Raw genomic sequence first — 24752 nt, 5'->3', positions numbered from 1 at the left:
ACGGTTCAGAAATCCATATTCCTCCCTAAAATCTCACCAGAAGGAACAGGTTGATGGTTTCAGCCATGGTATTCTAATTTTCCTTATGTTGTTTACCTAACAAGCATCAGGTGACTATTTTTCAGGAATACTCAGGTACTTCAATGTATTAGTTTGTTCTTGTATGACCAGAAGACCTATTTTGTTTACAAACTTATGAAGAAGATTGAAAGCTGTATTTATTTTTTATGTATACAGTAACTAAGATACTATTTTAAAGGGCATACAGGTTTGCTCTGACTTTACACGGTTATTGTTCTATTCAGTTATTAATACTTATGTCCCAAAAAATATCTTAGGAACGTGTATATGTAAAACATTTTTTATTCAATTATTTTATAATCAGTTTTCATATGCACTTAAATAGTAGGTACCCTTTTATTTAAATTATTATTTTGTATTTTATTTCTCAGAATAGTTCCTGATTACACTAAATAGGGTTTTTAGTCTGTCTTACTACAAGAACCCTTGGTTTGGTCTTGAACATAATTTTCAGTTGAGTTGAATTTCAAAGCCGGATAACGTCTTGCTCAAAGTTTATGGAATAAGCTATTTTCACTTTAAATTGACTTAAATGGTGCATATCTCTGTTCCTTTCGTTTACGTTCACTGCTCCTACGTCTTTGACTCATCCTACTACAGTTTATACTTTTATATAATCTTTGTTGTTTTGTCTTTGTTTTGTAACCCCCTAGCATTAAGAGAAACTAATGTGAAGCGCAAGGCCTTATTTTTATTTGCTAAACAATTTTGAACAGATCTTTGCTTTCTTCAAGAGTCTCACTCAATTTCAGCTGATGCCAACTTATGGAGGTCACAGTGGGGCAACGATATTTGGCTTTCCCATGGATCTGAACGCTCCGCTGGTATCACTACAATGAAAAATATCTTTGGTGGTAATATTCTACACTCAGAATGTGACCCCTTTGGTCACTTTATTTGTCTTGTGATCAGTTACAATGACATTACGCTCATTACTGTAAACTTCTATGGGTACAACACCAAACATGAGAATGATGAGTTGCTTGAATCTATAGAGAAACATATACTTCATTGGTTATCTAAATTTCCCAATTCGTTATTATTGATAGAAGGGGACTTTAACATTACTATAGATAATTCAACTGATTGGATGGCCCCCAGGTAGACCAACCAATCAGAATTTGGGTTTAATACTTTTTATGGAAAAGTTTGATCTTACTGATATATGGAGAGAGAGGTTTCCGGCCGACAGATCATTCACTTGGAGTAACAAAACAGGTTCCAGACAATCCAGAATAGATTTTTGGCTTATATCCAAATGTATTGATAGTGAGTGTGTTACTACAAATATCTGTACTAATCCCCTCACAGACCATAGAGCCATTTACATTGATATCAAAATATTTACCCCTGATACTAACCTTGGCAGAGCATCCTACTGGAAGCTAAATAGCTCATTATTAAATAATGATATAGTTAAATTTGAGGTTAAAGACCTGCTCTCACACTTTTGGGAAAGGGCTTGTGAAGAAAAATCTTATTGGAAGAACTGGGAGCTCTTTAAATTTGAGGTGTCCAAATACCTTAGAAAATATGGTAGTAATCTTGCTAAGACCAGAAGAGCTGAGGAGGAAAAGGTGATCATTAAGATAACTTCCCTTTCTCAGAGGTCCCCAGCCGGCCTCTCGGGGGAGGAGAAGATGGAACTAATTGAGTTACAAAATAAACTGGATAATATATATAGATTAAAAGCAGAAGGAGCCTTTATTAGATCTAGGAAAAAATGGATTGAGGAGGGAGAACAGAATTCATCCTATTTCTTTAGACTTGAGAAATTTCATTCTAAAAATAACACTATCCATAAATTAAACATTGATGGTGTTATTACAGATGACCAAAAATTAATCGCTAAATACTGTAGCAATTTTTACAGAAAATTGTATAGCTCTACGTACTGTCAGGAATCCACAGATGTTTTTTAAGTCACTGAATAATGTTCACTCTATCAGTGATATAGAATATAAACAGTGTGATGAACCCATCAAAGTTGAAGAGATTATAGAGTCTATCAAACATCTAAAGAACAATAAATCACCAGGTGTTGATGGAATTACATCAGAATTTTACAAATTATTTTCTGAACAAGTAGCTCCCTTCCTATTTGAAGTCTTTTTAGAGAGTATTAAAAACAATGTTCTCCCTCCTACAATGAGTCAGGGGTTAATAACACTGATACCTAAGCCTAAAAAATAAGTGCTGCTCATTGATAACTGGTGTCCAATTTGTCTTCTTAATAATGACTATAAGATATTAGCCTTACTACTTGCAAAAATAATTAAACAAGTCCTGGATGCAATCATTGATGAAACACAGTCTGGCTTCATGAGGAACAGACATATTTCTAACTATGTCCAGACTAGTATTAGACATACTTGACTACTCAGACCTAATAACTGAGGATAGCTTCATATTATTTCTTGATTTTTATAAAGCATTTGACACAGTAGAGCATCAGTTTCTCTTCCACTCCCTTGAGAGACTTGGCTTTGGGGATTTTTTCTGTAAGGCTATTAAGACTATGCAAATGGTAACAGCTCTATCAAATTGAAATATGGCACCTCACCTAGATTTGAGTTAAAGAGAGGAATTAGGCAAGGTTGTCCTATCTCCCCGTACCTGTTTTTATTAATCACCCAACTTCTTGCAAATTCTTTAAATAATAGTCCTGTACAAGGTATTTCCATAGCTGGTAAAGAAATTATTATAAGCCAGCTGGCTGATGATACTACACTTTTTCTGAAAGACGCTAACCAAATTCCCATATCGATCAATGTGATACAATCCTTTTCCAAAGCGTCTGGTCTATATCTTAACATTAATAAATGTGAACTCATAGCTGTCAAAGATTGTGTGACACCTTCATATTATGGTATTCCAGTAAAAGAAGAACTTACATATTTAGGCATAACCATTACAAAGGATCAGGCTTACTAAATTTTAACCTTCTTATTAAAAATACCCAGAAGAAGCTAAATCAATGGCTACAGAGGGACTTATCTTTAAAAGGTAGAGTCCTAATAACCAAGGCCGAAGGTATCTCTAGACTAGCATATGGCACTCTATCTTTATATCTTGACAGTAAAATAAGCAAGGAGATAGACCAGATGCTTTTCAACTTTCTTTGGAGAAACCGTACCCATTACATTAGGGAAACTGTTGTAATGAACACTTATGAGAATGGTGGACTGAATTTTCTGGACTTTACTACTTTAAATAATACTTTTAAGATCAATTGGATAAAATAATTCCTAAGAAGACCCACTTCTATCTGGAATTTTATTCCTCATCATGTCTTCTCTACTTTTGGTGGCCTTAACTTCATGTTGTTTTGCAATTATAATATTGACAAAATTCCAGTGAAACTTTCTGCTTTTCATCGGCAGGTTTTCTTGTCATGGTCCTTAATTTATAAACACAATTTTTCTCCACACAGATATTATATATGGAATAATTGGGATATATTGTATAAAAATACTTCTTTGTTTTTAGAATATTGGTTCCGAAATAATATCCTATTGGTGAGCCAACTGGTAAATGCAGAGGGTCTTTTACCCAGTTATAAGGAATTATTATCACTTTACAAGGTCCCTGTAACACCTAAAGATTTTGCAATTGTTTTAGATGCCATTCCCTCAGGTGTTGCTCTGTTATTCAGGAACGTGTCAAGACCTGACCCTCAGAGCCTACCTTCTATTGACCCTGTTGACTCATCAGTAGGAAAGATTTGTTTCTCTTTTGGTCCATTCAACAACAGAGCGATACGAACCTTGTTTCAGCAGGATGTTGTATCTATACCCTATGTCATGCCTTATTGGAATGGATTTATTGATAATATCTGTTGGGGAAAAGTTTGGATGTTGCCACACACATACCTAGTTGTTAACAAAATTAAGGAAGTTTCCTTTAAAAGTATTCATAAATACTATCCTGCCAACCACTATATGAAGAAGTTTAAGGAAAACATCAACTCAAATTGCTCCTTTTGTAATGACCACCCAGAAACAGTGTTGCATATTTTTTGGCATTGTATTCATGTAAGAAAACTGTGGCAAGACATCAGTAGATTTATAATTTAACACATTTATGAAAATGTTACACTATTGTGGAAAGATGTACTGCTTGGACTCTTTACATATGATAGAAATAAGCTGAAACATTTTTATGTAATTCATTTCATTATTCTTTTGGCCAAATTTCATATACACAAATGTAAATTTACAAACAAAAAAACACATTTTCTTACCCTACTAAAAGAAATTGAACTGTATTTTAAGACAGTTAAATACTCTACTAACAAAAAAGCTGTTAGAATTGTAAGTGTATGTATGTCCCTTAAGGTCCTTGTGTAATTGTAATGTGACATTGTATATAATCTATATATACTTGTGTTCCCTCTTGTACTTTCTGTATTGATTTGATGTTAATAAAAATAAAGCAAAAGAAACTGGGCACAAAATCTGTTTTCTCCAGCAGGTGGCGTTTTTATTTTTTCTGTTCACCAAGCGAGGAGTTTTTGTATGGAGGTCACAGAGTGCCGAATTTGGTTTGCAAAAAAATGAATTAATTATTTACTAAGTCTTATTTGATCGAATAGAAGTTTCGGAACTATTGGGTTGTTACGTGTGTACCGAAATAAGTCGGACACGTGACATCCCGGCAACTTTGAGAAAAAACACTTTATATTGGAGTTGTGCCTGGTTGTCACTAGTTGCCACAAAGTAATAAACTCTGCATATTTCTACAAAATATATTCTTAAAATGTGATTTGAGACCCAACCCTAACCTTGAATAAAAAGCAAATGTTTGTTTTCATGAATTTTTACATATAGCTTTGTGGTTGTTTTAATTAGTGGAAACCTTTGTGCCTGTTGTTCAAACGCGTATCTGCCCTCATTGGCTAGAATTTTGCCTCCCGACTGCCTTCCAATTTTGAAGACATTTCTTTTCATTGTTTTTAAAAATGTTTTTCTTTTTTTTTATTGCAACAATACACATCAATACAGGGACATTCCTGTGAATACAATGGAGAAGAAAAAAAAACCAGTCGAACCCCCCCCCCCCAAAAGTAGAGTTCTAAATAAAAATCTGTAAAAAAAATCTAAAAAACAACAGAAAAGAATTGTTATCTACAATATCTAATACCAATCATATATGGTTATGAATACTCCTTCCTTTAATGAAGGCTGATTTGAGTTTCACTTATTATATCATCAAGGCCTTTTTTTAGCCTATTGGCATAGACATGGGCTAGTAACTTATAGTCAGTTGCCTTTTTTGGTTACTACATGATTCCATATGTGTTATTTCATAGTTTTGATGTCTTCACTATTATTCTACAATATAGAAAATAGTAAAAATAAAGAAAAACCCTTGAATGAGTACAGTGCCTTGCAAAAGTATTCATCCCCCTTGGCGTTTTTCCTATTTTGTTGCATTACAACCTGTAATTTAAATAGATTTTTATTTGGATTTCATGTAATGGACATACACAAAATAGTCCACACTGGTAAAGTGAAATTTAAAAAAAATAACTTGTTTCAAAAAATTCAAAAAGAAAAGTGGAGCGTGCATATTTATTCACTCCCTTTGCTATGAAGCCCCTAAATAAGATCTGGTGTAACCAATTACCTTCAGAAGTCACATAATTAGTTAAATAAAGTGCAATCTAAGTGTCACATGATCTCAGTAATATATACACTGCTCAAAAAAATAAAGGGAACACTTAAACAACACAATGTAACTCCAAGTCAATCACACTTCTGTGAAATCAAACTGTCCACTTAGGAAGCAACACTGATTGACAATAAATTTCACATGCTGTTGTGCAAATGGAATAGACAACAGGTGGAAATTATAGGCAATTAGCAAGACACCCCCAATAAAGGAGTGGTTCTGCAGGTGGTGACCACAGACCACTTCTCAGTTCCTATGCTTCCTGGCTGATGTTTTGGTCACTTTTGAATGCTGGCGGTGCTTTCACTCTAGTGGTAGCATGAGACGGAGTCTACAACCCACACAAGTGGCTCAGGTAGTGCAGCTCATCCAGGATGGCACATCAATGCGAGCTGTGGCAAGAAGGTTTGCTGTGTCTGTCAGCGTAGTGTCCAGAGCATGGAGGCGCTACCAGGAGACAGGCCAGTACATCAGGAGACGTGGAGGAGGCCGTAGGAGGGCAACAACCCAGCAGCAGGACCGCTACCTCCGCCTTTGTGCAAGGAGGAGCAGGAGGAGCACTGCCAGAGCCCTGCAAAATGACCTCCAGCAGGCCACAAATGTGCATGTGTCTGCTCAAACGGTCAGAAACAGACTCCATGAGGGTGGTATGAGGGCCCGACGTCCACAGGTGGGGGTTGTGCTTACAGCCCAACACCGTGCAGGACGTTTGGCATTTGCCAGAGAACACCAAGATTTGCAAATTCGCCACTGGCGCCCTGTGCTCTTCACAGATGAAAGCAGGTTCACACTGAGCACATGTGACAGACGTGATAGAGTCTGGAGACGCCGTGGAGAACGTTCTGCTGCCTGCAACATCCTCCAGCATGACCGGTTTGGCGGTGGGTCAGTCATGGTGTGGGGTGGCATTTCTTTGGGGGGCCGCACAGCCCTCCATGTGCTCGCCAGAGGTAGCCTGACTGCCATTAGGTACCGAGATGAGATCCTCAGACCCCTTGTGAGACCATATGCTGGTGCGGTTGGCCCTGGGTTCCTCCTAATGCAAGACAATGCTAGACCTCATGTGGCTGGAGTGTGTCAGCAGTTCCTGCAAGAGGAAGGCATTGATGCTATGTACTGGCCCGCCTGTTCCCCAGACCTGAATCCAATTGAGCACATCTGGGACATCATGTCTCGCTCCATCCACCAACGCCACGTTGCACCACAGACTGTCCAGGAGTTGGCGGATGCTTTAGTCCAGGTCTGGGAGGAGATCCCTCAGGAGACCATCCGCCACCTCATCAGGAGCATACCCAGGCGTTGTAGGGAGGTCATACAGGCACGTGGAGGCCACACACACTACTGAGCCTCATTTTGACTTGTTTTAAGGACATTACATCAAAGTTGGATCAGCCTGTAGTGTGGTTTTCCACTTTAATTTTGAGTGTGACTCCAAATCCAGACCTCCATGGGTTGATAAATTTGATTTCCATTGATAATTTTTGTGATTTTGTTGTCAGCACATTCAACTATGTAAAGAAAAAAGTATTTAATAAGAATATTTCATTCATTCAGATCTAGGATGTGTTATTTTAGTGTTCCCTTTATTTTTTTGAGCAGTGTATATATATACATACACACACACCTGTTCTGAAAGGCCCCAGAGTCTTCTCTCCACCTTGACAGTGCCATTAATTACCATAGCTATAAAGGGCCACAAAGTCTTAACCTTTCAAATGTCAGGATCCTGCTGGTGAAAGGCACCCCTACAGCCTGCAGTGTAGGCCTATCCACCACCATGGACTCTTCTGGTGCACCATTCAAACCCTCAACCCTTTTCACAGCTGCTGCATATGAAATGCTCTGTGCAACCCTGACTTTGGCCAACTCATTCTCTTTCACCCTTGTGGGGCATTCGAAAGACGTGGCTACATGGTTCCCACCGTAATTGCAACATGTCACATATGCCTCACTTTTATAACACATAATGATATTTCCCACAACTTGGACATCTCGGCTTCTCCCTTCTGCAAACACTTGATACATGACCAAAAGTTTTACAATGATCACACTGCATTGGTCTTGGGATAAATGCTCGGACTCTGTAGTTAATATACCGTAACTGCACTTTAGTAGGGAGAGACTCCATATGATGACCTGTTTGTTGTTCTCCTTTATCTTTCCCCCGAGACAGTGTACAACATCTACCGCGATGTTCAGGGTAGCAGGGGGGTATGGAACAAACTTCCCAATAATGTCAATCACAATCTATTTGATATTCTCATCATCAGTTTCAAGTAGCCCGTTCAGTCTCAGCTCCCCATCGGTGCTTGTATCCGTCTGGTTCAGCACTGGCTGTGCGCAGCTCCTCGTTTTCTTTTGCCAGGGCATCAACAGTTTCACATCATTAGTGATATCCTTAATGCCTGCTGCATTAAACTCTGTAGTTTTGGAAACGTTTGCAATCGATAGGGTATTTTTATAAATCCTCTCATCAAAGCCATTCAGCCGAATAGCTTGTTCGTCAAATGTAACGTTATTGTTTAAACCTTGGATTGCCTTGAAGATGGCTTCATTTGCTGGGGTGGATGGTTGAGTCTGCCCGGCGTCACTTTCTCGTAGTCTCTTCAGGTTGGGGGGGTTTCGAATTGGTTATTTGGACACCTGTACCGAAGAATTTCTGCAACCTCGGTACCGTTACTTCTGGGGGTGTCAAAATCGTCCATATAGTTGACAGTACTCACTTCGGTTACGACAGCTCCCTCTACACTGTTTGCTTCTATCTCAGCTAAGGTTACTAGCTAGCTAACGCTGATTTATTGCTAGCTTCTATTGGCTGAACTTAAGTATAACAAAGTGTAAAAGAGATGTTCGATGAACCACCAAACTAATTGAAAGAAGAAAAAATACAGTAAGAAACGCAACTTTAACTCTGTGTTCGTCGTCAAACTCAAATTAGGGTTTGAATTCAATTTAAAGTTTAGGAGCTCAGTTTAATGCGACCATTTACTCCGCCATCTTGTCCCACCCCTCATTTATTTTTATTGTTAGAGCGGCGGCTAGAATATCTGGTCAATATAATGGATAATCTGTGTCTTTACGCAAACGTGTGTTCTGTCAACAGCAGCAAACAAAATAACGCAGCAAGTGGTGTTGATACAGTCTGGATGACTGCAGAACGGAATTAGTGTTATTCATCTTGAGAATTTTATCGTTTCGCTCAGATGAACCAATATGTCGCTTGATGTGTAAAGCTATAACGTTAGGCAGCTAGCTAGGTATCTAATCAGCCGGTGGTAGATTAGCAACTACAGTGGCTAGCTAGCCAGCACTTGCAATTCATTTAGGTTGTCACTGTGTTTTTGTTGTTGACATTTTCAGGAAGCTAGTTAGTTAGCTAAGGACGGCTACCCCTTGGGCAGCATTCGTTTTTGTGACAAGTAGCTAGCTTGAATTGCAGACAGAAAATGAGTTCAGCACCAGGGAACCGAGAGGATGGCGTCCCTCCAGACCGTGGAAGTGAAGACGTAACGTTAGATGACAGTGGGGGTGATATTGCCAGTACTACTGGCAGACAGGTAAGCTGTACAGTAGCTAGCTAGCTAGCTTTGAACTGCAGTTATGTCTATGCATGTTATATCTGTAGCTAGCTAGCTGCACATACATGGGATATGTACATGTATTAAGTTAGCTAGATTATTGTGAAGTTAGATGCAACTATCTACTTGTTATATTGAATCAAGTTGCCTGAGTTTACCATCAATGCTACCATTGTTTACGTGTATCAAAGGAGTTGGAGATGTGCCTTGGCAACAACGAAATAAAGAGCCGTGCGGTGGTGAAGTACTCTGCTGCCCCTCCACCCACCACCTATGCACTACTGCAGGAGAAGACAGACCTGAAGCTTCCTCCTGCCAACTGGCTCCGGGAGAGTCCCCAACTTGGGCCTGCAGGGTCCACTGTACTAGGGTCCAGCAGCAAGAGCAAGCCTTTCTCCAGGTGAAGTGCTGGTTATTCAGTCCTCAAAACAAGATGTGGTATCTGGTGGTATGCATCATCACTGAATTGTTGCAAGGTGCTCATGTACTTGTATGTTCTTCTATCTACAGTTTTGGGATGGCCTATGACTTCATTGATTCTATTGGGGATGATGTTGATGTGGTGTCAGACTCTGAGGTAGGTCTAAGAAGAATTTGTTTTGCTACTGTGTTATGTATTTGACATGTTTGGTAATCAAAAGGGTTTGTTGAACCTAACTGTCTCATTCTCTTCTCTACTCAGAACATCAAGAAGCTGTTAAAGATCCCCTACAGTAAGTCCCATGTCAGTATGGCCGTCCACCGCGTGGGAAGGACTCTCCTCCTTGATGAACTGGACATTCAGGAGCTCTTCATGAGGTCCTCTCAGGTACAATTAGACAGCCAGTGGAGAATAAGCCTGTTTTAATGTCACTGTGGAAGTGAGAAAGCCTGAAAATGTCTGAATGATTGACAATGGTTGTAGAAATACATTTGATTGTATTTTTCTTTGATTGTAGCCAGTATAGTAGTAAGATCTATATGTATGCTCTGTCACAGACAGGAGATTGGACATGGCTGAAGGAGTTTTACCAGAGACTAATAGATCAAAAGTGGCAGAGAAAAAAGAAGAGCAAGGAACACTGGTACCAAAAAGCAATCCTGTCCAAGTTCCTCTACTACAGGTGAGTTATTTGAGGTTGGACTTAGGGCTGTTGGACTTAGGGCCACAGTGACCGCATTACCACCACACCGGCAGTCACGAGTCATGACCGCAGTCCAATTCCCTCTGACCGTTGGTCACGGTAATCTCATCCAAAACTGCGCAAATTAATGGCGCTGATGGGTAGCCTATCCAATTTTCTAACGGTCCTCACTAATGGCCTGGTACTTAGCACTCTATAGTCCCTCTCTAATCACTCTCTAAACACTTTATGATTGAATCTAAATAATCTATGTGATGAGGAATGGTGATGGGAGTTAGAGCTCCTGTTCCGAAATGGATATGGGAAAGCCCTGGACCCAATATGGATAAATACATTTTTAAAACCCATTCCCGAATGGACATAAGGACAACCGGACCCATCCCCGTATGGAGCCGGTCGGGTCCACACCCGGTCCAATCCAAGTGAGGGAAGCAGCAGAAAATCCAATTGTTTTGCTACTTTATTAACCGGAGCAATTAACTGGAGGGAGGGAGAGAGAGACACAGAGCGAGCAGCTGTAGCTGCTATGGAGTGGTCGAGGGGCTGTGCGGTGTGTGTGTGAATGTGTTAATAAGACGCTGGAGGCTCGGAGCACTGGAGCAGGCGGAGGGGGAGAGAGAGAGAGACCGCAACCACTGTTAACTCATGCTAGTATACTGCTAGTTATTTATCATCCGATACCGGTTTTGACTGCATCAAACTGATAGAAACTAGGTAACTAGGCTAATTGAGGCTAGCCATAACGCTACTGTGCTTCTCACCATCCTACAGTTAGCCTACAAATAACAACTCCATTCAGATTATAAATAGCAGCTTGCCTGTTGGCTTTTGGTCATTGTAGCCTTTCCTTCTGATTTCACTTTTAATTCTGTCATTTTAATTCCATATTCCATTGACTAGATATCTCCTAACTTGCTTGCCACACAAATCATCAATATAGTCGTATCATGCAACCCAAATGTTTTGATTTCTAAGACATTCTGAGGTTTCTAGGCCTATCACAACAAAAGTTAATAATTAACTTTAAACTAAGTGCATTAACTTTTACGCTCAACACAGTAGCCGCTCCATTCGACTTATTAAAATGCAGGCCTAGATGTTCCAAAGGTGCACATCAGCAGCTTTTATGTGTGGAAGCCCAGAGATGCTAAACATGTTTATGTTAATTAAGTCAATAACCGTGAGAACAACAGTCCTTTGCATGACAGTTACCGGCTGACAACATTTCATGACCGCCACAGCCGTAGTTGGACTACTAGCCTACTTGTTAATGTGAAAAAATACTTGCAATAGAAACAAGAATCTTATTTTAGCCAGAGTAAATCCTAATGGTTAACTCCTCCATGTATTCTCCAGTATTAATGGTGATGGAGCCGCAGAGCCTGTCCCTGACTCAGACAACCCTGATGAGGGGTGTCGGGCGGAGGAGTTTGGTCCCTCCTGGCCCGCTACCTTCACTAGCACCGCTTCAGACTCCGAGGAGTCTGCAGCACACAAAGAGGTAGGTCTCCCTTGGAAATGAGCAGGAATCGCAGTACCTTAAGTCTGTGTTGTTGTTCTCTTGTTGAGTTTGTGTCTTCCTTGGTGACTGTATGTCCATTCTTTACAGGAAGGGGTTCCCATGGACAGCAAGTATGCATTGGGACAAGTGGCTTCCAAAGAGCAGAACCTTACCACACTGTTCAACGAGGGGGAGAACAGTCAGGTAGGCTACTGCTAAGAAAATTATTAATCAACAGGATGATTAAAGATGTGCATTTTCTGTCTTTTGTTTAGTTGGCATTAGTTTAATCTATTGAATTAAAGAATCCATTCAACTTTTCCCTCAACTTATTTTACAGGGTTTGAGGAATGACTTTGTGAGGAACATCTTGTGGACATTTGAGGACATCCACATGCTGGTGGGGTCCAACATGCCTATCTTTGGAGGAGGGCGCTACCCAGCTGTCAGCCTGCGGCTCAGGTCAGAATTACGTAAAGCGGGGAACAATGGCCCCAGAAGCATCATTCATGGCAGTCAATATAAAACATTTTAATTGGTTTACTACTGTTCCACAGCAATGTTCTCCTGCAAAATACTTAGAAGGTTCCTTCTTTTTCAGGGATAACAACAAGCCAATCAACATTCTCACGGGTATTGACTACTGGCTGGACAATCTGATGTGCAATGTTCCAGAGCTCGTCATGTGCTTTCATGTCAATGGCATCGTACAGGTAAATAAGCCCTGTCTTTAATGCCAAATTTGTCATTTTAACCCTATATACAGTATCAGTCAAACATTTGGAGATACCTACTGATTCCAGGGTTTTTCTTTATTTTTACTTTTTTATACATTGTAGAATAAATCGAAGACATCAACACTATGAAATAACACATACGGAATCATGTAGTAACCAAAAAAGTGTTACATCAAAAAATATTTTTGAGAGATTCTTCAAAGTAGCCACCTTTGCCTTGATGACAGCTTTGCACACAGTTTTGATGTCTTCACTATTATTCTACAATGTAGAAAATAGTAAAAATGAAGAGAAACCCTGGAAATAGTAGGTGTGTCCTAACTTTTGACTGGTACTGTACATATTCACAATTTAACACTGGGCAGGTAGCCAGTAACCGAAAGGCCGCTGGTTCGAATCCGCGAGCCGACTTGATGAAAAATCTGTCTGTGTCCTTGAGCAAGGAACTTAACCTGTATTGCTCCTGTTAGTCATTCTGGATAAGAGTCTGCCAAATGATTAAAATGTAAACACTGTTATAAAGTTAGCGCTGATTTGTTCTTTGGTCAGAAATATGAGATGATCAAAACGGAAGACATCCCTGATCTGGAGAACTCCACCTTCTCAACCAGGGTTGTGAAAGACATCGCTCAGAACATTCTGTCCTTCCTCAAGTCTAACTGCACCAAAGAGGGCCATACCTACTGGCTCTTCAAAGGTGGGAGATAACACAACACACTCGCTAACTCCTGTAGGACTTACAAAATAAACGTGATAATTACCTGGTAGTTAAACAGTTATGTGGCAGTAGCCCTACTTAATCTTACTGTCCTGTTTCTGTGCTTCCTCAGCCAGTGGAAGTGACATTGTAAAGCTGTATGACCTCACCACTCTCTGTGAGGAAGCAGCAGAGGAGAAATGCCAGAACCCATTCACTCTGCCAGTGGCTGTGCTCCTTTACAAGTAGGCACCTGGAACATTATCTACACATCCCTGAAACCAGTACACAAAACATAGGGTTATCAGTCAGTGCAGTAATTGCAAATACAGTAAGTCCAACAGGTGGCAGTAGACTATACATTCTGTTTTGTAGAATGTGCGTTGTTGTTCTTGCAGAGTGGCTAGCAACATGATGCTGAAGAAGAGCCAGAACAGGAAGCACTATGGAACAATCAGAACGTTGCTCCTCAACTGTGTGAAGCTCCTGGACCAGGACAGGCACCCACAGGTAATGGACTGGACTCGTACTCTTACTTACTCCACAAGACCAAAGGCATTTGATTGTTTCTAAAATGTTTGTGCAAATCATTGATATCGAAAGATGAGAAATTTGGCTAGCCTGTTCCCTCTCTCTAACCGTCCTCTCCCTTTTCTGATTGGCTCAGATCATAGCATCGGCCCACTACATGCTGGCAGAGCTGTTCCAGTTGGACGAGCCTCCAGAGGAGGGAGCTGGGGGGGAGTCGCTGCGGGCTGGGGGCTCAGAGGACAGCTACAGTGACGATGAAGAGGATCCAGAAGACCTACCAGAGGACAGTGATGAGAACGGCTCCTTTAGTACCACGTTGGACTCACAGGATGATAGCAAAGCTGTAGCTATTATCAAATCAGTGGGGGAGCTGTCTGTTCCAGAGAAGTACAAGTCCACTCACCAGATCAGGGTGAGTGTCACACGTTTATCGCTAGCTATGCTGTTTGGGTGACATTATGGAAATGTTGACATATCTTGACCTAACTAGAAACTTGCCACTACACAGAGTGAGTCTTAGAACATCTATCGAGACAATGAAGTAATATTTCCCCCCGCTGCAGCCAATCTACGCATTTCCCGTCTCTCAAGACAAGGAGGAAAGATGTCGGCATGTCCTCAGCTATGTCTTAAAGGTGAGCCTCTACTGCAGTGTAGTGATAGTTATGGGAATGTAAATGTACTTTTAATACGTCTATCTGCTTATTTCAAGACATGGCATATGAGGGTGCGGTGAGATAGCCAATGGGTTGGACCATATTTTTCTCGTCAATCACCAACAAAAAAAGACTTGAAATCAAATGATCCTCCATCGTTAAGACTGTGGAAGAATCAAAGGCATTATTAGTTAAATATTGAAAAGGTATGGGTGACGGAGAGAATTTGAATTAGCGCAATTTGAGGCCATGTGGCATAGTCTTCCAAGCACTGGAGATGGATGCAGTGGGAACATGTGGGTCTGGGCAGGTGTGACGTCGTTGATGAATGTGTGCGTCTGTATATGTTCACATCCAAACAATATATAAAACTTGCCAAACTTTGCCTTGATGACAGCTTTGCACACTCTTGGCATTCTCTCAAACAGCTTCATGAGGTAGTCACTTGGAATGCATTTCAATTAACAAGTGTGTCCTCTGAGCCCCCAGCCCGCAGCGACTCCCCCCCAGCTCCCTCCTCTGGAGGCTCGTCCAACTGGAACAGCTCTGCCAGCATGTAGTGGGCCGATGCTATGATCTGAGCCAATCAGAAAAGGGAGAGGACGGTTAGAGAGAGGGAACAGGCTAGCCAAATTTCTCATCTTTCGATATCAATGATTTGCACAAACATTTTAGAAACAATCAAATGCCTTTGGTCTTGTGGAGTAATTGAAATGCATTCCAAGTGACTACCTCATGAAGCTGTTTGAGAGAATGCCAAGAGTGTGCAAAGCTGTCATCAAGGCAAAGTTTGGCAAGTTTTATATATTGTTTGGATGTGATTGGCAGGGCCTAAAAGCAGTGGACGGCAGCATTAAGAAGGAGAGTGACCTCCCAGCTGCTGACCCAAACACCCCCATCCCCCTGAAGTACGACGATGGGAGTAAGGCCGTGGAGAAAGGGATCGCACTCCTCCTGGACAGAGGTTGGCCATCACTGACCCCATCAAGAAGCATAGATATACTACAATATTGATAATGAAGGATGTTGTACCATAATGAGCAGGTTCCTCATTATATGTGAAGAGCCCTTAATAAATACCTCCATTTCTCTGCCCCTATATCGTTTACCCTATCTATCTCTCTGCCCCTATATCTCTTTCCCTATCTATCTCTTATCCCCTCTCTCTGCCCCTATATCTCTTGGGTACAGCTGGTCCCTTCCAGGAGGACCGGAAGCATCCGACCCGGTCAGGGATGATCCCAGGGTCCTGGCAGCACCGTATGAAGCTGCAGCTCTTCTTCAAGGCGTCCAAGGCCTACTACGTACTGTCAGACGCTGCCACTAACCTGCTCAAGTACGGCCGGGCCCTGCGCTACATCAAACTGGCCCTGCAGTGCCACGGTCAGTGTCTCCTCTCTGGTTCAGTTAGGCATTCTGGGACATGTAGTTAACCGTGATCAGATTGGCTGTCTGAGATTGGACTGATGGATAATGAGGGACCTGTTGAAATAGAGTTGAATCTTCCTTGCTATCGCCCTTCCTTCATCTATCTTTCTCTCGCTCTCTCCCTCCCTCTGCAGATGCCTACTGTTCAGTGAGCATTACCCTGCACTCGCGGGTGCTGCTGTTCCACAGCCAGTGTCTGTCTCTGTGTGGGGACATCCAGCTGATGCTTGCCCAGAATGCCAGTAACCGTGCTGCCTACCTGGAGGAGTACAGCTACCAGACCAAGGAGGACCAGGAGGTGCTGCACAGCCTGCACAGAGAGAGCAGCTGCCAGGGTGAGGACACACTCACACTTTTCATCAATAAACACATACGCATCCCTCCACGTCCCTTCACAATTGACACAAAAGGTTTCGGTATTCTGTAGATTTGCCATTTAATGTTGCAGGGTTCTCTAATTGGCAGCCCGCGGGTGGTTTTGAGTATTTTTCATTGTTGGACATAAGACTGGAAAAACACCAGGAAATCAGCTCCAAATGATTGTAATATAAGAAATCTGTTTCCAAGTATTCCCACGCACAATAGAGATATGTGATTGTATACAAATGAAAGCAAGGTTTGAAGGCCCGCGGCTGAATCTAGTTGATGATCCCTGCTGTAATGCTTTTCAGAAGCAAGAACCTGTAATGACAAACGCTAAATTACAATACTTAAAAGCTTGAACAATCCTATATATAAATGCAGTGCATCATTGTTGTTACAAATTAGATCAGTCTGGCCTGTGTGACTGTCCCCCAGCCTTTAACATGGCCAGTGACCTGGCCACGGACCCAGAGTACCAGCTGTTTGTGAGCAGTAAGTGTTACGAGGCGGCCTACGAGCTGCTGACCTCTGGGGTGGTGAAGGAGCATGGCCCTGAACAGCTAGCCCAGGTACTGAAGAGGCTGGGCAACATTCGCAACGAGATCGGAGTCTTCTACATGAACCAGGCTGCTGCCATGCAGACCGAGAAGGAAGGTAGGGAGTCTGGCCTATCAGTTATGGAGGATGATTTTGTGTAAATGATTGATTTGTTGACTATTGATTTAATTTATGACTGCTGTAAGCAATATAAGAAATATTTCTGAAACACGATAACTTTCTTCAGGAAACAGAACTAAAATAAACAAATATGAACCTCTTCCTCACTCTAAACCCCCACCCCCTTCCTTTTCAGTGAAGAAGTCTGTATCTATAGCTGAACAGGAGATATGGAAGAAGAGTTTCTCGTGCTTTGAGAAGGGCATGAAGGACTTTGAGGCCATTGAGGACAGCACCAACACCTCCCTGCTGCTGTGCAACACAGGCAGGCTGATGAGGATCTGTGCCCAGGCCCACTGTGCTACATCTGCAGACCTGAGCAGAGGAGAGTTCTCCCCAGAGGAGTCTCTCTATTACAATAAGGTACCGCTACCACACTAATAGAAATATCATTATGTAATAGACATATCATGATTTCTATGACTACACCAACCCCGTATTGCTTTCCACAATAAATAGAAAGGCATGAAGGCTAAACGATCCGCTTATCTTTGTGCCAGTCACTTTCCTGTCATGTTGGCAACTGCTGCATAAACGCTCTGTGAGGTGTGGTGGCATTTTTCTGCTTTACCAAATGAGGAGAGTTACAAACTTCCCACACCAGTCAGAGTTATACTTAAACTACACATTTTTTAATAAGAGCTTTGCAATAGCCTTTTTGACTTTCAATGATGCGCTATCTCTAATGAACCATTGAAAAGTACCAACAGAAAAGTACAAAGATATTTTATAGCCAAGATACACCCCTCACAACTTACATGACGAATCACAGATCTAAGGAACAGTTCAAAGGTTAAGATTTGTATGAAAGATATCTATAAAACATAGCAGACAGTTACTGCTGTGTCAACAGTTCTCATTGTAATGACCAGTATCTGGCCCCCTCACTCCAAAAGGGAACCGTCTCTCCCTGATACGGCATAGAACAAAACCATTAGCTCATGTTATCTGGAATGGTCTTTAGGCTTTATTACCCAAAGACATCGTAAATCTCCTCTGTCAGTGCTATCTCATAGAGGCCCATCCTCAGTGGAACACACACACAATACTCTATTTCTGTCGAATGTAACAACTATTATAATGTAATACAAACATTATAACATAATCTTACAATTTTCCACGACAGAGGTTAAGTAGGGCAATTCAACTTAAAAACACTACGCTTTCAGTAAGAGTTGGTGCTAATGAAAATGGAGCAGGGACCTTTATACTCGCTCTCTCCCCCTCCAGGCTATAGACTACTACCTCAGGGCTATGCGTTCCCTGGCCACCAGAGGGAACCACCCTGCAGTGTGGGACTCAGTCAACTGGGAGCTGTCCACTACCTACTTCACCCTGGCCACTCTGCTGCAGGACTACGCCCCTCTGTCCAGGAAGGCTCAGGAACAGGTAACACTTGGATAGATTCATAGTAGGTGAATGAACAGAATGGGAAATGTCTAGCAAGTTAACTAACCATACGGACTCTATATGCTGCCTTAGGTGAAATGGTTAGCGCCGGTGTGAAAATTGTAGGAGCACAGTAATCCATAACTAAGTTTTCATTGCTGTGGGTTGCCAGATTGAGCGGGAGGTGACGGAGGCCATGCTGAAGTCTCTGAAGTACTGTGACCTGCAGACCGAGTCGGCCCGCCAGCCCCTCTACCAGTACAGAGCTGCCACCATCCACCACCGCCTGGCCTCCATGTACCACAGCTGCTTCCGCAACCAGGTAAGGACCTGACCTAGGACAAACACTGTATCTAGAGCAAGATATCTACCAGTCGTCCTGTTTTTAAACCATTTAAATGTTGTTGCTGTAGAAAAGCATTAAGGTGTTCAGTCTGTGTAGTATATTCTGGATGTTTCCTCCTCTGTGCCAGGTAGGGGATGAGCACCTGAGGAAGCAGCACAGGAGCCTGGCAGAGCTGCACTACAGCAAGGCTGTCCTCCTGTTCCTCAGCCTGAAGGACGCGCCCTGCGAGCTGCTCCGCACCCTGCTGGAGAGGGTGGCCTTCGCCGAGTTCACCATGGCAGGTCAGTCAGGCTCACTCACCCAGGCCAGGGCCAGGCACACTCCCAGCCAGGTCAGAACTGTCATAGTCTCCTAAAAGGTGGTGTCATTGAGTAACAATGTGTGTTTACAGGTCAGAGCAGCAGTGGGGCCAAGCTGAAGACCCTGACAGGAGCCCTGGATATATTGACAGACACACGCCATGCCTTCCTGCTTATCCACAAAGAGCTGCTAGAGGACCACACAGAGGTACAGACACAAACAGAAATATAACCTACTGCTGTAGCAGAGGCACTCCCCTTCTGTTTGACAATCATCGCTTACATTTAACCACCAACTACTTCCACACCTCCTCCCACTTGTTGTACTATGCAGAAATCGCTCCGCCATTTCCTGGTTGCTAAAACGAATAGTTTGCCTAATTTCAGTCTGTGACAAAATAAGCAAGTAGAGCAGGTATTCCCAACTGGGATACGCACAATGCCTTCGGGGGTAGGCCAAATAAAAATGTGATTTACAAAAAAAAGATTAAGAGAAAAAAAACGTATTTTGTAAAAAAAAATCCCCCATTTTTTTTCAGTTGAAGTCGGAAGTTTACATACACTTTGGTTGGAGTCATTAAAACTCGTTTTTCAACCACTCCACAAATGTCTTGTTAACGAACTAAAGTTTTGGCAAGTCGTTTAGGACATCTACTTTGTGCATGACACAAGTAATTGTTTACAGACAGATTATTTCACTTATAATTCACTGTATCACAATTCCAGTGGGTCAGAAGTTTACATACACTAAGTTGACTGTGCCTTTAAACAGCTTGGAAAATTCCAGAAAAAAATGTCATGGCCTTAGAAGCTTCTGATAGGCTAATTGACATCATTTGAGTCAATTGGAGGTGTACCTGTGGATCTATTTCAAGGACTACCTTCAAACTCAGTGCCTCTTTGCTTGACATCATGGGAAAATCAAAAGAAACCAGCCAAGACCTCAGAAAAGAAATTGGAGACCTCCACAAGTCTGGTTCATCCTTGGGAGCAATTTCCAAACGCCTGAAGGTACCGCGTTCATCTGTACAAACAATAGTACACAAGTATAAACACCATGGGACCACGCAGCCGTCATACCGCTCAGGAAGGAGACGTGTTCTGTCTCCTAGAGATGAATGTACTTTGGTGTGAAAAGTGCAAATCAATCCCAGAACAACAGCAAAGGACCTTGTGAAGATGCTGGAGGAAACAGGTACAAAAGTATATATCCACAGTAAAAACGAGTCCTATATCGACATAACCTGAAAGGCTGCTCAGCAAGGAAGAAGCCACTGCTCTAAAATCGCCATAAAAAAGCCAGACTATGGTTTGCAACTGCACATGCAGGAAAAAGGGGGAGGCTTGCAAGCTGAAGAACACTATCCCAACCGTGAAGCACGGGGGTGGCAGCATCATGTTGTGCGGGTGCTTTGCTGCAGGAGAGACTGGTGCACTTCACAATATAGATGGCATCATGAGGAAAGAAAATTGTGGCTATATTGATGCAACATCTCAAGACATCAGTCAGGAAGTTAAAGCGAGGTCGCAAATGGGTCTTCCAAATGGACAATGACCCCCAGGCATACTTCCAAAGTTGTGGCAAAATGGCTTAAGGACAACAAAGTCAAGGTATTGGAGTGGCCATCACAAAGCCCTGACCTCAATCCTATAGAACATTTGTGGGCAGAACTGAAAAAGCGTGTGCGAGCAAGGAGACTTACAAACCTGACTCAGTAACACCAGCTCTGTCAGGAGGAATGGGCCAAAATTCACCCAAGTTATTGTGAGAAGCTTGTGGAAGGCTACCTGAAACGTTTGACCCAAGTTAAACAATTTAAAGGCAATGCTGCCAAATACTAATTGAGTGTATGTAAACTTCTGACACACTGGGAATGTGATGAAAGAAATAAAGGCTGAAATAAATCATTTTCTCTACTATTATTCTGACATTTCACATTCTTAAAATAAAGTGGGGATCCTAACTGACCTAAGACAGGGAATTTTTATGAGGATTAAATGTCAGGAATTGTGAAACTGAGTTTAAATGTATTTGGCTAAGATGTATGTAAACTTCTGACTTCAACTGTAGCTGCTGCTCATGTTGATATCTGTACTGATGCCGCAAAAGCTATGACAGGGAGACATAGTGGAGTGGTAACGCGCGTGCAACCAGTTGCTCCCGACGCCACTTGGGTACACTGCAGCATCCACAGAGAGGCTCTTGCTGCCAAGAGAATGCCTGACAACTTGAAAGACGTTTTGAACACGACAGTGAAAATGGTTAACTTTGTTAAAGCAAGACCCCTGAACTCTCGTGTATTTTCTGCACTATGCAATGATTTGGGCAGCGACCATGTAACGCTTTTACAACATACAGAAGAGCGCTGGTTATCAAGGGGCAAAGTATTGACACGTTTTTAAAAAATTGAGAGAGGAGCTTAAAGTTTTCTTTACTGACCATAATTTTCACTTGTCTGACTGCTTGCATGATGAAGAGTTTCTCACACGACTGGCCTATCGGGGTGATGTTTTTTCTCGCCTGAATGATCTGAATCTAGGATTACAGCGACTATATTCAATGTGCCGGACAAAATTGAGGCTATGATTAAGAAGTTGGTGCTCTTCTCTGTCTGCGTTAACAAGGAAACACAGGTATTTCCATCATTGTACGATTTTCTTTGTGTGCAAATGAACTCAAGCTTACGGACAATGTAAAATGTGATTTATAGCGAAGCACCTGAGTGAGTCGGGTGTGCAATTACACATGTACTTTCCCCAAATGGACAACACAAACAACTGGATTCGTTATCCCTTTCATGCCCTGCCTCCAGTCCACTTACTGATATCTGAACAAGAGAGCCTCATTGTCGTTCTGTGAAAATTGAATTTAATCAGAAGCCACTGCCAGATTTCTGGATTGGGCTGTGCTCAGAGTATCCTGCCTTGGCAAATTGCGCTGTTAAGACACTGATGCCCTTTGCAACCACGTACCTATGTGAGAGTGGATTCTCGGCCCTGACTTGCATGAAAACGAAATACTGGCACATACTGTGTGTGGGAAATGATTTAAGACTGGGACTCCAATACAACCCAACATTGCAGAGTTATGTGCATCCTTTCAAGCACACCCTTCTCATTAACCTGTGGTGAGTTATTCACAATTTTCGATGAACAAATAAGGTTTTATATGTAAGATGGTTAAATAAAGAGCAAAATTATTGATTATTATTTGTGCTCTGTTCCTATAAGTGCTCTTTGTCACAACCCGGCTCGTGGGAAGTGACAAACCCACTCTTATGTTTAATAAATGTATTGTGTGTGTGTGGCAGGCTTACGATGATGGCAAAAAACAACATTTGAGAGTGTGCTGACCCTGGTGCTAGAGGGGGCATGCAGCTGGAGGTTGAATGTTTGAAGGGGTACGGGACTATTAAAAAGTTTGGGAACCACCGGTGTAGAGTCATTGTACCATGTAAACCGCTCCATAACCAAAAATATTGTTGTTTCTGCTGTTTTGAAGCTGTTTTTATGAAACCGAAAGTAAAAGACGCAAAAACACAACTTAAGAACAGGAAGCATAGAAATAGTGCACATAGAACATATTTGTTGCTTCTTAGACTTGCATTCAAGTAGAATGATAGATCTATAACTCACATTTCTATGTGTAAATTTCCACATGAATGTAATTTTTTTAATTTTGTAGACAGACTGCCCAGAGTTGACAAGACCCCTTGACAGTGGTGCAGATGGGACCACCTCCTCAGGGCTGAACACCATAGAAGTGATGAAGTTGATTGGCGTCTTTGAGCCCAGTTTCTCCTTCCTGCTGCTGCAGCTGGTCAAACTGATGACGGCCATGAAGCGCAAACCAAGGTGAGGAAAGGACTGGTTGTACCCAGCCTGGTTAACCTTGTCCTGCAGAGGGCTAAACCAGGACTAAACGTGAGATCTAGTAGAAGCATAATACTGAAACTTCCAAAGTCTTTTCATCTTAAGACTGGTCAGTCAGTCAGTAGTAGCTTGGTCTTTATAGGACAGCCCAGAGCATCTGCTATTTTCTATCCATTTCTTCTTGGATGGATTGGTAACTGTTTTGGAGAAGGAGTGAAATGGGCAGGGCAAGTGAAGTTAGTGGGAAGATAAGAGATGCATAAAAGGTCATTGTGTAAGACTGGTCGTTATGTAGGATTTCTAATAGCACTACTGGTTCACTGAATGCCCTCAACAACTTGAGTTCCACTCAATACACTGTACTACGGCCAGCAGATAACTTGAGTATCTAAAGAACCCTTAGCATTTGAATCCCAGTGTGTTGGTCCTACCCTGCCACAGCTCTCCCAGTGTCAATGTCCCTCCACACAGAGCTGTTCCTCTAGCCCTCTCTTTAACAAGTGTCAATCATTGTTATGCTTCTTTAGCAGAAAGCTTTGTCTCTAAGACAGTGCACAGTGGCGATAGGGGTCAGGGTATCATAATCTCAGTATCCCTACACCATCAATAAGGAATGTTAATACATGTAAGCATAGCTTTGATTCAAATCAAGACCTATTCAGAATGTTTCTTCTTTTACAATAGCAATAAGGACGAGGAGCTCCTGAAGACCTACAAGAATGTTTACTCCAAGATACTGCGTGCTGAAAAGACTGCTCCACTCCTCAGCCGCATTGAGCTCTTCCTCGACCTCCTGCAACAGCTGACCCCAAACACAGGAAGTGGTGACCTTGGGGCATCGTCATGACGACAACCAAAATAACACCCATACCAAGGTGTTCACTGCTCTACACCCTCTACACACCTACAATGTGAAAGCATCACCAGCTGTGCCTTACTTCCAGACTGCGCAATCCACAGTTTAGTCTCTGGTAGATAGTTTATTTTACAATTGCAGTGCTTCACCTTTTCAATTGGCCTAGTTTTGTAAAGAGGATTGGAAAATTACCTTTTAAAATGTATATTTTCTTTGTTCTCTCTAAATGCGAGATGCATGCGCATGACTCAAACTTTGGAGTACCGGTATCTCAACGGGATTTGGTCTTATAAACCTGGAAAAATTGTACAATGTAAGAACATTTCAAACTGATAATGTGCAATAGCCTGCAGGTAATGTTGACTGCGAACTATCCATTCAGAGGATAATTTGTACTCGTTGCTATATGTTTGAATGTGTGTGTGCCTGCATGTTTGCCCTGACTTGAAATAAAGGTTTGAATGATATTTCTCATCACCTTGTCTTGATGCATGTTGGTCTTGACAGTGTATGAACACAACTACACAACACCAACCTTGGTGCCAAGCAGTTCAACCTATTTCTGTCTGTGGATCTTGGCTTGAGCCTGTAAGTGTGTCTGCAGGACTAAAGAGGTCACATGGTGCTGTAATGCCTCATGTAGCTACAATAATGTAATGCCCTGTCACTGAATTGGGTCATCCACACCCATTCTCTCTACACACTCTACAGCAAATGGCTCAACAAACTCATTGTGTCCCTGTGATGCTCTGTACCTCTAATCTGTCTGGGACTGTGACTGACTAGAGGAATTTAACAAAAAGGGACAGATGGTTAAAAAGCAGTGGCGAGAATAGTACGAAGAATGCACCCTTGTTTAAGCTGTGTTTTATATTTAAGCAATAAGGCCCGAGGGGGTGTGGT

General features: G+C 42.0%; 1 protein-coding gene across 1 annotated transcript; it reads left to right on the top strand.

Annotated features, from left to right (window-relative positions):
• The first annotated feature begins 8511 nt into the window (after nucleotides 1-8511).
• Nucleotides 8512-24316, top strand: LOC120017669 (erythroid differentiation-related factor 1-like). The gene is made up of 25 exons (XM_038960585.1): nucleotides 8512-9311; nucleotides 9524-9732; nucleotides 9843-9909; nucleotides 10015-10140; nucleotides 10311-10435; nucleotides 11813-11957; nucleotides 12066-12161; nucleotides 12298-12419; nucleotides 12559-12670; nucleotides 13244-13391; nucleotides 13525-13636; nucleotides 13790-13901; nucleotides 14059-14334; nucleotides 14486-14557; nucleotides 15407-15542; nucleotides 15770-15961; nucleotides 16141-16341; nucleotides 16805-17023; nucleotides 17223-17449; nucleotides 18317-18475; nucleotides 18648-18797; nucleotides 18949-19102; nucleotides 19213-19328; nucleotides 22806-22975; nucleotides 23678-24316. Exons 1-25 carry the CDS (start codon nucleotides 9201-9203, stop codon nucleotides 23838-23840), a joined length of 3720 nt encoding a protein of 1239 aa, XP_038816513.1. The 5' UTR covers nucleotides 8512-9200; the 3' UTR covers nucleotides 23841-24316.
• The last annotated feature ends 436 nt before the right edge of the window (nucleotides 24317-24752 follow it).

Source organism: Salvelinus namaycush, chromosome 22 (assembly GCF_016432855.1).
Source record: "Salvelinus namaycush isolate Seneca chromosome 22, SaNama_1.0, whole genome shotgun sequence".
NCBI classification, from domain to species: Eukaryota; Metazoa; Chordata; class Actinopteri; order Salmoniformes; family Salmonidae; genus Salvelinus; species Salvelinus namaycush.
This window is presented reverse-complemented; position numbering and strand designations above follow the sequence as displayed.

Excerpts from the sequence above, each read along its gene's own strand:
- LOC120017669 (XM_038960585.1), top strand. The coding sequence starts at position 9,201 with ATGAGTTCAGCACCAGGGAACCGAGAGGATGGCGTCCCTCCAGACCGT. Across the intron at positions 9,733-9,842 it reads AAGAGCAAGCCTTTCTCCAG|TTTTGGGATGGCCTATGACT; the intron begins GTGAAGTGCTGG and ends TTCTATCTACAG. Across the intron at positions 9,910-10,014 it reads ATGTGGTGTCAGACTCTGAG|AACATCAAGAAGCTGTTAAA; the intron begins GTAGGTCTAAGA and ends TTCTCTACTCAG.